Here is a 16,689-nt window from a genome sequence, read left to right on the forward strand (position 1 = left end):
GTTGTGACAACGACCCTTTCTTGCTCTTTAAGTTAGCTTGGCAAAGACGATAACTATAGATGACTTTAATATATACCTCCAGAGAAAAAACATGAACCAATAGTTCATGTTTACTAATATCCTTATGTAAAGCACAAACCTGGGAAACTGTTTACACAAGCTTTGGCCTAAGCACATGTGAATTCTCCTATCTTAGCTTTGTTAAAGTTGACATCTGTACAGTTTTCTTACAGAAGAAACAATTCTAGGTTATATATTTCATATTTATACTTTATCCTAATTGAAAGCTTATACATTTGAGCCTCATGTTAATTTGGTGTCAAAACATTCCAAGGAAGGGGCGCCTGGGTGGCTCAGTCGGTTGAGCGTCCAACTTCAGCTCAGGTCATGATCTCAGTGTTGGTGGGTTCGAGCCCCGCGTTGGGCTCTGCATGGACAGCTCAAGAGCCTGGAGCCTGCTTCCGATTCTGTAACCCCCTTTCTCTGCACCTCCCCCCTTGCACTGTGTGTGTCTGTCTCTTGAAAATAAATGTTAAAAAAAAAAAACATTCCATGGAAAACTATACATTTGGAAACCAATAATGTTATTTGTAGACCAAGTCAACAATTAAAAGAGGGAGAGACATACTCTAAGTCAGGCAGTGGCTGATCAAAGTCATGAAATTCTTCAGGTAAAGTAATAGCATTGTAAGCAGCTTCTCGATTTTCTTCAGGTAGGTCAACAACACCTGGAAAGGAAATGGTAAGCTTGAAGGCCTGGTTATATCACAGGTTATCTAGGGATGAGAGGAAGGTAAAGTCAGTATGATCTCCTAAGGTTATAGTCCTGAAAGATTGATAATGTATGCAAAGTACCACCAAAGCTCAAGTACTTTTGTTTTTCTATACTCATAAGCCAAATTACTTACTTTCCAAAAAAAGTCAAAGCACTAATAATGCATTAAGGTGGTAAGTCTTGAAAAGGACATGACAAATAAATATTAATAACAGTTTTCTTCATAAACATGACATTTATGAAGAAGCGGAATGACTGGAAAGGAACACCCTAAATATCAAGAGGAGTTGGTTATTTTAGGGTAAGTGGGATTACATTATTTTGGTTTTCCTTATATTCTTCAGTGCATGCTAAAAATGCATTGCTTTAAATAAGAAAAAATAAAAAAGCATGGTTACTTAAGCAAAATGCAATTATCTACATGTTAGAAATCATTCAAGTACCATAGCCTCTACCTAAACAATTTGCTTTTAAATAAAATCTTAGATCTCAAAAATCTCACTGTTCATATGTTAAAATAAATTGAAATAGTAAAACATAACTTCGGTAAAAACTACCATATAAGGCATCTCTTCATTATTTTAATTAGAATAAAATTCCATCATTGTTTTAAAAATTATAAAATGACATATGAATTCAGATATCATAATTATTATCTATGCAGATGGAAATTTGGTTACTAGAATCCAGTTTTAGAGCCAATCACTACCTAAAACAACAAAACACTATAAAGAATGTTTAATAAAAGTCTCAAGTTAAAAGTGAATTTTAAGAATATGCTAAAATTATTTGGGAAAAAAATTTTAAATCCTAAGATTTTCTTAAGTTACATTTAAAAAATTCATGTAACAATCAGCTTTCAACATTTCAACTCTGACTCAGTTCTATGTGAGATAATGAAAAGGCATTTAAAAAGGGGTGACTGCCATAATTCCATATGTACGACTGAAGTGGGTTTCTTCCCTTGAACCACTGCCTCTCCAAGCCTAGCCCTGTTTTTGAAAGGTTCCCCTGTATTAATATTAGAACAAAACAAGTGGAACTAGAATATAGGTTTTGCAATTTTTCATACTGCATGAGAAAATCCAAGGTTAAAAAAAAAAAAAAAAAAAGTCAACAATACCTGGCCGAAAAGCCATCTTTATCTTAATGAATGCTTCATTACAGTCTGCAAGGAGATATTTGGCTTTTCTGTGATAGATTCGAACTACTCCCAGTAAGAGATGTCCTGATGTTCGGAGCGCCATCTTCACCTAGGAATAAAACATTAATATTGATCTAATTTACAAAGTTAATTTTTTTGGTTTTAGAGGTAATCATACTTCAAAGCTTGTATTCTGTGCAATTGATGGGCAGTTTTCACTTTCTCTCTTCATACTTTCAACCATTTATTTGAAGTTACCTTATAAATCACCTATAATTATTTTACTTGTGCCTTTACCTGTAAATTTCGAGTATCTGTATTGACCAGGACTAGATTAGCAGTAATTCGTGAGTGAACACAGACACAAAGGTAGCTATGCAGCAGGTACCAAGGCATCCCACAGACTGCCATCATAAGCACATTAAGGAATGTGTGGCACTTTTGTTTGCCAATCCAGAGCCATTGCTCCTTGCTAGCTAGCTGAACTCTATTTTGTCCGGGGAGTGAATGTTCTCAGCCTTGAAGAACTGTCTCTTTCCTCTTTGCTAATGCTTTTTGAGTGTGCACATAACCCAGTTTAACCAACAAGAAAAAGTATAAAGTATGTCAGCTTCTGAGAGAGATTTTCCCAATAAGAAAAAGAACGCCTCTCTCTTTTTTCCCTCCTGTGTTGTGAGCAGTGGGGTTTGGAGCTGCTTGTAGTCATGAGGCTGTAAGTACAAGAACAAGAAGCCAACAGGAGACTGGTGAGTCCTTAGATGAATGACATCATTGAATGAACTCAACTAAACCTGAATCTTCCTATCTCTAAACTTCTAATTAAGTGACTGTTAATTTCCTCACTGTTTAAGACCTTTTTCACTGAGTTTATCGGTTGACTGGAAGGCATAATAACAGTTGAAAGGTAATGGTAACCCATCTTTTTTTTTTTGTTTGTTTACAAGAAAATACACTCTTCAGCATGTTTTTTTTTTTTTTTTCCTTTCAAGGTAGATCTCAATCAATGCTTGTGTGGGATGAGATGCAGTAGTTGGAAAAAGAAAGCGCAGTAAACACTCAACTAACCAGCACGATTCACAATTCCTCTAGCTAGAATATGGAAAAGTTTTTGAGAACAAGACAACATGAACTCAAACTTTCCCAGATTATTTTCCAAATCATACCATAGATCTCAAATTCTAAGGTAGCAAAGAAAGCTGTTAATCATTTGCTTCAAATATAATTAGTATGTTACTTATGAAATGTTACTTATAAAATGTTATGTTACTTATAAAATGAAACACTGTATTTCTCAGTTATATATGTACTGTCTATAGCAGCCTAGGGTTCCATTTACAAGGACTCTCAGGCTCTGTCTTTATGGCAATTTCACATACAACATAAATTACGAAAGTTACTGCTATTCTTAGTATATCTAAAATTAAAAATTTGTGATCAAATCCAGGACTTATCATCCTTGATATGAAAAGACCCAATTAAAACACTGTTCCTAATGGAAAGAAAGAATCTACTTTTATGATGTGGTCTTAGAAAATTTAATATTGACTGTACCTTTACCTAAGAAAGGAGGAAGGATTTAAAATTAAAACCCACTGCATGCCATTATCTTGTAAAGAATTGGAAACTTTTTAAAAAGGTGGTGTTTGGGCAAAAGATTTCTTTCTGGATGAGTTTGGTTCAGAGTTTAGCAAAGAAGTAGGTAATATGAAGTATGGCCCTTTTTGCTGTTGAGCTAGCCCATGTTAAGAGTATAGGTGTAATATGGAACACAGGTTATGTACCCAGGGAAAGCTCTACAGAGGCTACCGGTGGCTGTTCAAACAGAGGAGTGTCGTGAGGGGGCAGGAGCCACACGGTTACAACTGAGCTGTATGTCTGACGCTTGTTCTAAAATCCCTCACAAGAACTGCACAAGAGCAAACAACAGACATTTCTGAGTTAGTACACCTGTGGAAATATATATTCTATCAAAATAAAACAAGATCAATCATAAAAACCCACTTAGACAGGTGTCTAAGTGGCTCAATCGGTTGAGCATCCAACTGCTGATTTTGACTCGGGTCATGATCTCAGAGTTTGGTTCCTGAGGTTCATGAGTCAGAGGCCCACATCAGGCTCTGGGCTGACAGGGCTGAGCCTGCCCGGAATTCTCTCTCCTTTGCTCTGCCCCTCCCCCACTCACACATGCTCTCTCAAAATAAACATTGAAAAAAACCCACTTAGAAATGGTTTTTAAAGTAAGTTGTTCTTTCTCACACCCTCCACAGTTTTTTACATTATTCTTGAACTGTATGCCTTACTTTGTGGCAACTGCTACATACCTTCACATATCAGATTATCTTGTATTCTTTTGTAGTGTCCCTAAAGGCGTACAAAGTACTCTGCACATACTATGAAAAAATGTTATCCTTTTAAGCCAAATCACCCTCAATATTTGCTTATGGGTGTTAAAGATTAGTCACACATATCAATTTCAAGAAAAGAGCTCAACTTCTCCTTTTTCCATTCACTTCCCTCAGTAAGCATACCTATAAAAAGTAGAAAACCTCATATTCTCATACAATTAGACCAGCAGTGCAAACTGGTACTATCTCCCCACAGAGCAAACTATTAATGCATATCAGAAATATACCACCTGGCCCATCATTTATCTTCCTAAACATCAACACTAAGGAAAAATTTACAGATGGGAACAAAAGATCAATGAAAATGCAAGACTGGTTTTGATGTATCCTAACCTCACATAGTAAACAATCTTGAGTCAAAAAAAAAGAGGGGGGCATCTGGGTGGCTCAGTTGGTTAAGCATCCAACTTCGGCTCAGGTCATGATCTCATGGTTTGTGAGTTCAAGTACCTTGTCTGGCTCTGTGCTAACAGCTCAGAGCCTGGAGCCGGCTTCAGATTCTGTGTCTCCCTCTCTCTCTCTCTGCCCCTTCCAGGTTTGTGTTTTCTCAAAAATGAACAACAACAACAACAAAAAGCCCACAGATGTGACCAAAAGATTTTGCAAGCAATGTTTATTCAATGGTTATTTTTTAAAAAGAGGAAAATAAACCTGTAGTCCTACCAAGTAGAAAAATCTTTGTAATTTTAATGTTTGCACACTACAGGACCAGTGGAATTAAAATTCAAAAAATTAGGAAAAATTATAGATTATCTAAAAAAGACACTGGTAAAATAAATCATGTATAATCGAAACAATGAATTACAGGTCTATAATCTTTTATGTTAAATCCTTGGGGCCAAAAGTGTTTTAGAATTAAGAGATTTTTTATTATTAAGGTAATACAGTGCATACGACATATATTAAGACATTCCCAGAATCATCTAATTCGAGCTGTTTCCAATAATCATTTACATTAGTAGTTCTACAGTGAACATATGAATACACAAATGACCTGTTTCTATGTTTTGTATTCAAATTCTGTGGATAAGAGACTATGACACTATACAATGCAACCATGACAAATGATGGTAAAGTTATGAACAGAGTTTTTCCTGAATGTAGTCTTGTTATAAAACATATAATGCAGTTTGTGTATACATGCTTATGTGTAAAATATATGCACACATTTTAAATGCATACCAAAATACTAAAACTTTCTCTAGGTGGTAGGACTAGAGGTCACCTATCTCCCTGTTAGTAAACTTTTCATTTTATAATTTTTCACTTTACATCTTAGAAATAATATGATAGAAATTTCCTTAAAACCAATAAATGCCACCAAATTTAACTCTAAAGCCAGCCAAAATTCTATAGACAAGTGGAAACTCTGTAATTTAGCCCTCAATACACATATAAACTTTCACTTTTCTCTCCTAAAACATATCCTCTCCCACACGACTTTTCTGAACAAGTCTTTTCTAGATCCCAGCTTTATTCATCTCAGATCCCCTTGCTTCTTCAGCAATAAAGAACTACCCTTATTTATTTAACACATCATGGCAGCCAGCATCATCCAAACTGCCAATTCTAAGAGTAGCTCTCAATGCGGTCCAGACAGTTGTATCTGGGCTATTTTCTCGACAGGACAACTAGAGCGCATATGGGTTAATACAAGGTCCACAAAAGGACCTTTAAAACACAGACGTAACGTGTGTGTGTGTGTTGTATCATATTTAAGGACTTTTCCTTTGAGATTAGTCCTTATACATTTTGAAGTCAACGTTATCTGTTTCTCAACAAAGTGTTAATGATGTTAATACATGTAATTGTGTATGTTGTAAAGGTCCTTTCTTGGCAACATAAAAAAACATGGATTATTTCTAGTTACACTGTTTGTGAAATCCAAGGGTAAAAACCACTGCCTCAGAACAGTTTCACAGGATGTTAATAAAAGCTCCTCTAGGAACAGAGCCATAAACAAGGCAGATAAGGTAAGGACATTCATGAGGCTTCCATGCTAGTGGGAGACACACAATAATTAAATATTTAGGAGAAGAGCACAGCAAGTATAAAAGTTCTGAGACAGGGAAGAAGCTTGATATCTTTAAGAAACAGCAAGTAGGCCTGTGGAGCTGAGGAGGTACAAGAGTTATGGATACTATTTACTAGATGGCTATGATAATTAGATCTGATCCCTACAACAGTTTCTAATTAAAGGGTCCTTATTTTGAATATTTTATAAATTCCCAAATTAGAAACACCTATACACATGTTTAAGTACAAAAACATCTAGAAATATATTTGGGTAGTGCCTGATCTCACGCTGATCTACCATGAAAACAGGCAAATGAAAAGATCTGTGCACTTACAGAATTTTTAAAGGGAATAGCATACCAAACTGGAACTCTGGGTAATCTAGAAATTTTTCTTTGCCTCCAAAGAAGACGTAAACCTAAAAAGCTGTTTTACAGAATTGTTTCACACATCAATAAACAATCGACAAAGTGAATAAAAATATCAACAACAAACATACCTTTGGTGAGATGATACTCTCCACACTGCTCTCTAAATTACACTCAAACACATGGGCTTTGGTTAGCTTCTTATCCCAATGGGCCGCTAGCCAAATTTTGGCCAGAGGCCCTCTCTTACTGAGGACAAAATGTGCGTAGAACATTGTTCCGGCTGATTATGAAACAGGAGGAAATCTGAAAGGGAAAAAAAGTTAATATAACTACCATATGAAAACAAACATTTATCAAGACATAGAAGAAATATGAAAATAAAAGCTTCCTATTCTTTTTAATATGGAATCATGAAAGGTGGAAGAAAGTACAGTATGCATTTATGAAAACAATCTACTGTGTTAGTTTTGAGAGGGCAAGAAAAAGACCCCAAAATAGCAGCTGAAAAGGGACAAAAGAGTCAAATCATTTTCATACCCAAAATAAAAGGGCGATTTTTTTTTTAAAGTAAAAATTGTCACCAGAAAACTCTTTTCCATTTTGAAGTTCCATCAAGTGTTCATTCCATTCCTACCCTGATCACTGACTATGGAAAAGAGTCTGCCTCTGGCCAAAAAAAAAAAAAAAAAAAAAAAAAAATTCTTTATTGCAAGAAAAGTATATCTAAGAATACTCAGGAACAGATATTAAACAGTGTGTAAATTTCCATTTTTAGAACCCCATTAACAATGGATTCTCAGCTAGATGCTTTATAGGATAATTGCTACCTCATGACAAGTACTGTGCTAACAAGTATTTCATATTGTACCAGATAAAAGTAGGTGGGTTGGTCCACCTTTACAGGTGAGTAGTTTAGAAAAGCTGAGGCTTAAAAAAGCATTATATATATAGTTTTTCCAACTCAAGAACTTGAAAAGTACTTGTCCAATTATAATTTAAACACTAACAGGACATTGTATCAGGACAATGATACAGCGTAACATTTATCTTATGACTGAAATAGTCTTAGTGGAAATACAAGTGCACATTTTTCTTTTAGCAAGCTATGTGTTGATGTAGAAGGAAAAAAAAAGGCACCCTAAAAAATCCAGCTTATAGAGTACATTAACTGTGTATGTTTCCTTCATTTCCTGTGTTGATATTTCCTTTATTTATTTACCCTTACATAGAAGATTAAAAAATCTATTTCGCCAGATGAATTTCTTTTTTTAAAATGTCTACGACTACAGTAAGATATACAAGTCATGTTTTTACAGAAATAAACTCAAGCACACCCATAGCACATGAAAAGAACATAAACATTTTTATAACATTTTTTCTCTTGAAATAATTATAGGTTCACAGGAGTCCCAGAAATAGTAGAGAGGTCCCACTTACCCTTTAACCAGTTTCCCCCAATGGTGACATCTCACATACAGTATCAAAACCAGGACACTGACATTGGTGCAAGTGTATGTATAGTTCTATGCCATTTTATCACATGTGCAGATTTGTGTAACCACCACTGCAAGTGAATAAGATACAAAACTAGTTCATCAACACAAAGCTCTTCCTCTCTATCCTTTTTAATTGTCACCCCCATTCCTTCCTCTCTACCATTCCTAAGTCCCAGCAACCACCACTCTGTTCTTCATCTCTAACTTGGTCATTTTGAGAAGGTCATATAAGTAGAATCATATAGTATGTTTTTTGGATTCAGCAGTCTAACACTCTTTTTGAGATCCACCCAAGTTGTTGCAAGCTATCAACAGTATGTTCCTTTTGATCACTGAGTAGCATTCCGTGGGATAGAGAGGTACACCACTATTTGCTTTGTCAATCACCTATCGAAGGACATTTGGTTGTTTCCAGTTTGAGGCTGTTTCAAATAAAGCTGCTATAAACACCTGTGTATATAGACTTTTGGTGAACAGAGTTTTCATTTCTCTGGGGCAAAAGTCCTGAAGTATGATTGCTGGGTAGCACGACAAGTGTATGTTTATTTATTTTTTTCATGTTTATTTTGAGAGAGCACATGCATGTGCATGCAAGCGGGACACGGGCAGAGAGAGAAGGAGAGAGAGAATCCCAAGCAGGCTCCAGGATGTCAGCACAGAGCCCAATGTGGGGCTTGATCCCTGGAACTATGAGATCAATGACCTGAGCTGAAATCAAGAGTGGGATGCTGAACTGAGCCACCCAGGTGCCCCTGTATGTTTAGTTTCAAAAGAAACTTTAACATCATGCCTATTGAAATCCTTTTGAGTTTTTTTTTTTTTTTTTTTTATAGCCATTGACAAGATTTTTGTAACATTTCTTTGGAAAGGCAAAGGAACGAGAATAGCTAAAACTACTTTTTAAAAAAAGAATACAGTGGGATGAATTTGTCTAACCAATTTCGAGATTTACCTAACAGCTACAATAGTCAACATTGTGTGGCAGAAAACACACACACACACACACACACACACACACACACACACACACACACACATCAATGAAACAGGACAGAAACCCAGAAATAAATCCACATAAATAACTCCAACTGATTTTTCACAAAGATGAAGAAGCTTGACAAAGGGGAAAGGACAGTCTTTTCAGCAAATGGTGATTGGATATCATCCACAAAATATGAATCTTGATCCAAACCTCATGCATTATATAAACAGTAATTCAGGGGTGCCTGGGTGGCTCAGTTGGCTGAGGTCCAATGCTCGATTTTGGCTCAGGTCATGATCTCATGGTTTCATGGGTCTGACCCCCGCATTGGGCTCTGCACGTGACTGCAAGCTGGCTATGCAGAGCCCGCTTGGGATTCTCTAGACTCTCTCTCTGCCCCTGCTGTCCCTCTCAAAATAAGTAAGCTTAAAAAAAAAAGTAATTTAAAATAAATCACAGACTTAAATGTAAAACTACACAATTTTTAGAAAAAACCGGAGGGGAAAACCTTTAGTACCTAAACCTTGGGAAGAATTTTTAGACAGGACACCAAAAACATGTCCCATAAAGGAAAAAAAAGGCAATAAATTGGCCTTTATCAAATTAAGAAATTTTGTTATATAAAAGAGTTCACTGAGAATGCAAAGATACAAAATGGGGAAAAAATTGAAAATGACATATCTGACAGGAACCTAGATCCAGAATAAAGAATTCTAAAAACACAAGTAAAAAAATCTAATTAGAGAGGTGCCTGGGTGGCTCAGTCAGTTAAGCGTCTGACTCTTGGTTTAGGCTCAGGTCATGATCTCAGAGTTTCCTGAGTTGGAGCCCCGCATAGGCTCTGCACTGACACCCTGGAGCCTGCTTGAGATTCTCTCCCCCTCTCTTTGCCCCTCCCCCACTTGCACACGTGCACTCAAGCACTCTCTCTCAAAATAAACTTTAAAAAATCTAATTGGAAAATGGGCAAAAGAAATGAAGAGAAATTTCACAGAAAAGGATATACCAAAGGTAAATAAGAACAAGAAAAGATGTACAACATCACCAGTCATTAAGAAAATGCAAATTTAGACCCACGAGATATTACTGCACATTATTAAAACGTAAAATAAAAAATAATGGCAACATCAAAGGCGGGTGAGGATACAGAGAAGCTTCACCTCTTATACACTGCCAGTGGGAATGTAAAATTTAGAATTAGCTTAAAAAAAATATCCAGAGTAAGTTAACTCTAAATTTTCAAGTTTTTGCAGAGACTGTAAATTTTAAAATGAGAATCTGTTAATTTTATAATGAGAATTTTGCTTATTGTATTTTGAATTAACAACTGTATCCATTCTTTCCAGTGTTGTACAGGAAATACATATTAGTTAAACATATTATAGGCAAGAGATTTCATGCCTGTCAAAAAAGTTTGAAAGGGTGGAGGGTGGTTGTGCAAGAGTAATTCAGTCAGGTTTGCCTCCTTTCCATTTTTCTATTACTTAATGGCAAAGGGTCCTGAAATTTTCAATCGCTGAACCAGATGTGTCCAGAGGATCATTATTAATTCACACTAGGAAAACTGTTTCAAAAGAAAACAAAAAACAAAAAACAAAAACAGGCTTCATCAACTGCCCAATGTTGTGAACTCTCTTAAATGTGACTAAGGAATGTGAAAAGTAGGAAGAATTCAGATTTAACACTCTGAATTAAACACTAACTCCTCAAGTGTATCTTATATCCTGCTCAGCAGTATTTTATGTTTCCAAATATGCTTCCCATAATCAAAGAGAGCCTATGTTGCAAAGCAATGCTTTTACTTTAAGCCTTAATGTTTGTTAGCCTGAAAATTAAGCTGCCTCTACAGCGCTATAAATAAAGTCTACAGGATTTTGTAGAAATCCAATATGGCAATGTGTTCTTAGAAATACAGTTGCTGTCATACACAAGAAGTCCCAATTTTCACTATAGAAGATAGCTGTATTCCAAACAAGTATCTCCTTAATATTTAGATTTTAGAATACCGCCTGCTGCATAACAACTACTAAATACGTGCTTAATGAATAAGGAAATGAGATACACCAAGTGATCTCATAATTGACATATGTAAAAAATTCTGGAAATTTTAGAAATTAAAACTACTGGCACTTTTCAACAGGTGTCAGTAACTCATGGCCAGGACTTAAGCTGCTAGTCAGAGTACCATGCCTAAAATATCCCAGTTATGTGGAGGCAAAGATTCCTAAATAGATGCTTTCTTGGCATGGGATGGGGTAACTAAAGCAAAGTGGTGCGAAAGTTATTCTGGGAAACAATTAGCAAGAGGAAATCACCCTAATAACTATAGGACGTCTGAAGCACAGTGGTAGATCAACAACTGGCTTATATCTAAATAAAGTACAATCTTTTGAACAATCTTTTTTCTTAGTATTACCATACTTTAATTAAAAAAAAGTTGATTAATCTCTGTAAATGTTGAAAATTCTAAGTCTGTTAATCCTTTGTAAAAGATCTTAGCATAAAGCCTGTATTTGGTCTGAGAGGATAGCTTATGCAATTTCAGGATTTCTCATTTTTTTCTAAAGCAGCAAACTTTTTTCAATATAGCCTAAAAAGTAATTTAAGTCTAAAGTGAAATGACAAATCAGTATTTTTGAACATATTTAGAAATGGAAAAAATGACAATTTATGATCTTACAAAAAAAGGCAAATTACAGCCTTGTTTCTACAATGTAGAAGCAATGTTTCTACCATGATATTAGTCATTATGATATTTCACTCATCTGTTAGAAAGCAGGGCAGGACAATGGTTGTATAAATTGGGATAACCTCTTTTAAGGGCAATTTGCCAACATCTTATGAAAATCTCAAACACTCGAAATAGAAACTGCACTTCCAGTAATAATGCCAATGGCATACCTTGAGATATATAATAACAACAAAAAATGTTAAAAACTGATGTGTCCATCCTTTTAACGACAGTCATATGAGGTAAGCACCAGCCCATTTTACAGATGAGGAAACAGAGAAAATGGACAATGTGCCAAAGGTCATTAGCATTTAATGCAAGTGAAACTTGAATTTCAGAGCTCACACCTCTAACGCAACACTGTGTTGCCTTGCCAGCATGTCTTTTAACAGCAAAACATTAGAAATAATTTACCTGGCTGCTAATTAGTGACTTTTAACAAATTAATACAGCCATATAACAGAATTCCATGCAGACTTAAACAATGATATACATATATGTACTCTTTAAAGGAAGGCTCTCTCTGTAAGATATATTTAATGCACTTACATAAATTATCTGTGGTGTACAAATGAAACTGATGACACTGGTTACCTTTGGAAAACGGGTCTGCTGGGAAAGTGACACCTATCTTTTTGTACTGTTCGACTTTAACTTGGAACACACACAAATATCACCCAAAGTAAAAACTATTATATTGTAAGTCAAGACACAATCCTGCTTTGCCATTAACTAACAAGCAGCTTAGTCTGTGTTGTTCATTTTCACAAACTATAAAAACCTGGAAGGTTGAAATTCAGTGATTTACTAACCTTGGAAAACATCTATACCTAAAACTCAGATAAGAATGGGATGATCTCTGGAGGTTTGGGGGCTGTCTCAGGAACAGAAGTTATTTCCAACCCTGCACACTAGAGCTCCCCACCCTTCTGCTACTAACATTCTTTGAACAACAATTTTACAATCAGAAGGTCCTAGATTCAAATTCAGCTCCCTCCTGAGTTGTTCTGTAATGGTTAAAAGTTATTTAACTGAGTCTTAGCTTTCACATCTATAAAATGAGGATGTTAACCAAAAAGGATTATGAGAATGAAACAGAACAGCAAACTAGCACAATCCTACCGGGATGTAAATAAACAGTAAATTTGAAAAAAATCTCACAGCAGAAAATAAAAAGCATGATCATGCCTAACAATCTGACATCACAACATTTAAACAAAATACACAAAACCTTTATTTCTTGAACATTAGAAATTTCCCTTCTGCACCAAACTATGAAAGATAAAATTTTTTTCAGAATATTTGCCTTCCAATAAATAGAAATTCATCAGGAAAGAAATAATTTTAAGAATACTTTAAACCTACCACTCTAAGCGAAAAACAAGTGTAGAGTGTACTAATGTGTCGTCTTTATAAACAAAAAAGTTATTAAGGTTACTCTTTACCAATGTAATTCTGACTTGTTTATGAAAAGCACTATGTCCATTAGTTATGCACTGCTGTCACCTCAACAATTTACGAACTGTTAAATAATTTAATCACTGGTTACGGTATATGTCCTCATCAGTGTCTTTCTAAAAATAATTGTAAGTTGCCTCCAACATTAAAAACAAAAATAAATTTAAAGATTCTACAACTTAGGAAAGCTTCTCCAGCCCGTCTCTAAAATTCTGCCGATTCACACAGCTCATTGGCATTTGCATTCATTTTTTTAAAAGATTTTTTTTCTGGATTTCAGTGATGATTCTAAACAGCATTATAAGAGCAAATATTAAACTTCGCTTGCAAAGAAAGCTGACAGACATAAGCCTTTACCAGAAATCATTAAAACACTAGCGCGGTTTTGCACCCTTAAGACAGCGTTACAATCATAGGGTGGGCAGGCAAACCCTCCAGCGTTTCCTTCTTTCAAATTTGAAAGAATGCCGCTAGGTCTGGCACCACAAGTAGATAGTGTCACCCCACTCTATCACAGCAGATCAATCGCAAAGACTTTCTCAGAAAGGAGAAAGACACCAAGCATTTGTCAGAAACCACCTTCCCAAAGCGTCTCTATATCAATTAACAAAACACTCACTATCCCTAATCATTAGAAAAGTAGGGTGGGGGGGACCAATTATGCTAATTTCCTAAGAATCAGAAGCAACTTCCCTTGGTCTCGTTTTCTATTGGTCTGTCCAGTGTGTAATATTCCCAACGTAAAATATTTCCTTAAAAAAAGGGGAGGGGGAGCAGCAGCAATCCCTGGCGAGGGGCCCGTCGCCGTGCTATGGGTCCACAGCGCCCGCGAGGGCAGTGCCCGCACGTCTCCGACCCCCCGCACCCAAGCTCGGCAGACGGTTGCTGCCCCACCGAGCTGCCACCGCGGGCGCCGACCCGCCGCCGCCACCCGCCCCGCGTCCCGCGTCTTCCTAGACAGCCATTTTTGCCCGAGTAGGCGGCCCAGTCCCAGAGCGGGCTCGTTCAAACCTCCTCCTTTCCCTCCAGGACCCAAGGTTTCCTCTGCCTCCTCGGGGAGATGTGGCTCCCGAGGGACTGGAGGAGTAACGGCTTTTTCGGTCTTGGAACGGACCAGAACCATTTGTTACCAGACAAGCGATAATGCGGGCCCAGGTTGCGCGGGTCCTGGCCGAGGGCGGGCCCGGGGAAAGCGGCCTGGGCAGGCGGCGCTGCCGTTCCAGGGCTCGGAGGGTGGCAGCACGGCCACCGTCCCGGGATACGGCGAGGGCTTTCCTCCCTCGCTCCCCCCCCACCCCCCCTCCCCGAGCCCGGCTCCTAGACGGCAGGACGGCAGGGAAGGGGTAGGGGGAGGGAGCCGGAGGATAAGAGGGGCCGGCCGAGTATCTTACCTTGTACTCCGCCGGGAGCTGGGCGGGCTGGGTGGCCTGGGGAGGGGAAAAGGGTCGGGGGAGGGGGCGGGGAAAGGGGGGGGGAGCCCCTGTGAGGTGTAGCTTCGGAGCAGCTCCCGCCGCCGCCACAGCCACCGCCTCCTTTCCGATTCACTCAAACAAACAAGATGGCTGCCGTTACGCCGCGGCTCTTCCTGCCGCCCAAATCCTCGGTTCAAATCGGCAGGATGTTTACGGTCAAAATGGTACATATGCGCCTGCGCAGCCAGCCTAGGACCCAGAAGGAGCGGACGCAGGCGCAGTGACCATTTCCTCCTCTTTGGACCCCGCCCTCTGGTTGTGCAGCCCTGAACTAAGCAGGCGCTAAGGTGATTTTCTGGCCAGAGCGTCTTCAAGGGTTGAGAACCTGGCAGATAGCGCACGCGCAGTGCTTGCCAGTGAAGTGAATCCCTGGCTTTTACCTTTATTCTTGCACTTGTTTTAGAGGGAAGAGCTATCGTTGTTTCCCACGACACAAAAACTCATTTTAATGGCTCTGTAGCGACGAAAGTAACATAAAACCCTTAAACAAGCTCCATAAAATCTAAGGGTTCAGTCAACCTAGATTTATAGATAGTTGGGGTACAACAGAGATAGAACCTGCCTCCATGAATTTCAGCTTTCAGTATAGCTAGGGAGGGATTTTTAAATTTTTAGACATGCCTGTGGCACAAAAAAAGTCAAATATACAAGGAGACCCAAAAGTAGGGCAGTTGGGAGTGGAAGAGAGGTCTTTCTTGAGGAATTTTGCAGCTGGGATGTGGAGGTTGAGTCCCAGGAAGAGAGAACAGCATGTACAAAAGTCCTGTGGCGGTAGAGAACAAACTAAGGACAGAAGAAAAAAAAAAGAAAGTCATGTATATGGACACTGATGGAAGATTCTGCATTTTAGAAAGACCATCCAGGCATATTGGAGAGGACTAGAGTAAATGACCAAGTGTAATTTGTGTTCGTTTGTGTGTGTGTGTTTTGTTTTGTTTTTAAGGAAATAAAACCAATAGGAAATGGTAGCTGATTCCTTATGGAGTCGTGGTAGAGGGAGTTGCAAAGATGATTCCTCTGCTTTGGAACTTACTTATAAGGATTATATGGTCTAGACTGGGTAGCCATACACTGACATAGAGCAGATGGAGGAAAGTTATGTAAAGGTTAGTTTTGTTCTGTTTTTGTTTGTTGTCCATTTCACCAAGTTTCTATTCTCTCATTGGCTTCTTTAACTGGTCTCTCCACTTCCACTCTCGTTCTTCTTCAATTAATCAATTCCTTGCAATGCAGCCAAAAGAACCTTTGCAAAACACATGTGTGAACAGTCCCCTCCCCTTTAAAAACTCTTCCATAGCTTTTAGGCTATTACCCAGAATACTTGATGTAGCCCGTCTCCTGCTCCAGCTTCCTCGCTGCACCACCCCTGCGCCCCTGCACTGTGCTCCAGTCACTCCACTTTTAAAATCATCAAATGCACTATGAGTACTCCTGCCTTAAGAATTTTGCACTGGCTGTTCCTTGTGCTTAGAATAGTCTTGTATTTCCACCTCCCACCCCCAGTCTTTTTTTTTTTTTTAATGTTTATTTAATTAAACAGTGCTGTCAGCACAGAGCCAGACATGGGGCTCGAACTCACAAACCATGAGACCATGCCCTTAGTCTAATTCTTAATCTTCCACAATCTTAGTTCCACAGTTATTTCCTCAAGAGAATCTACCCTGATCTTCTGTATTAGTTAGGGTAATGTTATTACTATAAAATAAATCCCCTCCCTGCCCAAAATTTGAGGGCTTTACAAAATGGCCCTACCAATTACCGCCTGTATGGGGATAATAATTTTCAAGATTGTTGAAAGAATTAAACGAGATCATATATTCAAAGTATGTAGCATAATGC

At 38.0% G+C, this 16,689-nt stretch overlaps 1 protein-coding gene across 2 annotated transcripts in view; it reads right to left on the bottom strand.

The window, feature by feature from the left end:
* RAD21 (RAD21 cohesin complex component) overlaps positions 1–14,914 on the bottom strand; it is a 29,730-nt gene extending 14,816 nt beyond the window's left edge. The window contains exons 1-4 of one of the 2 annotated variants that reach the window (XM_004000074.6): positions 14,770–14,914; positions 6,840–7,014; positions 1,899–2,028; positions 629–728 (exon numbers count right to left, since the gene is read on the bottom strand). In XM_004000074.6, coding sequence (XP_004000123.3) covers positions 629–728; positions 1,899–2,028; positions 6,840–6,983 — 374 coding nt within the window. In that variant the 5' untranslated portion in view covers positions 6,984–7,014; positions 14,770–14,914. Of the gene's footprint in view, positions 1–628; positions 729–1,898; positions 2,029–6,839; positions 7,015–8,148; positions 8,276–14,769 lie in introns of those variants that run through there. The other variant, XM_006943353.4, reaches the window with a different exon arrangement.
* Between the last annotated feature and the right edge of the window lie 1,775 nt (positions 14,915–16,689).

Source organism: Felis catus, chromosome F2 (assembly GCF_018350175.1).
Source record: "Felis catus isolate Fca126 chromosome F2, F.catus_Fca126_mat1.0, whole genome shotgun sequence".
NCBI lineage: Eukaryota > Metazoa > Chordata > Mammalia > Carnivora > Felidae > Felis > Felis catus.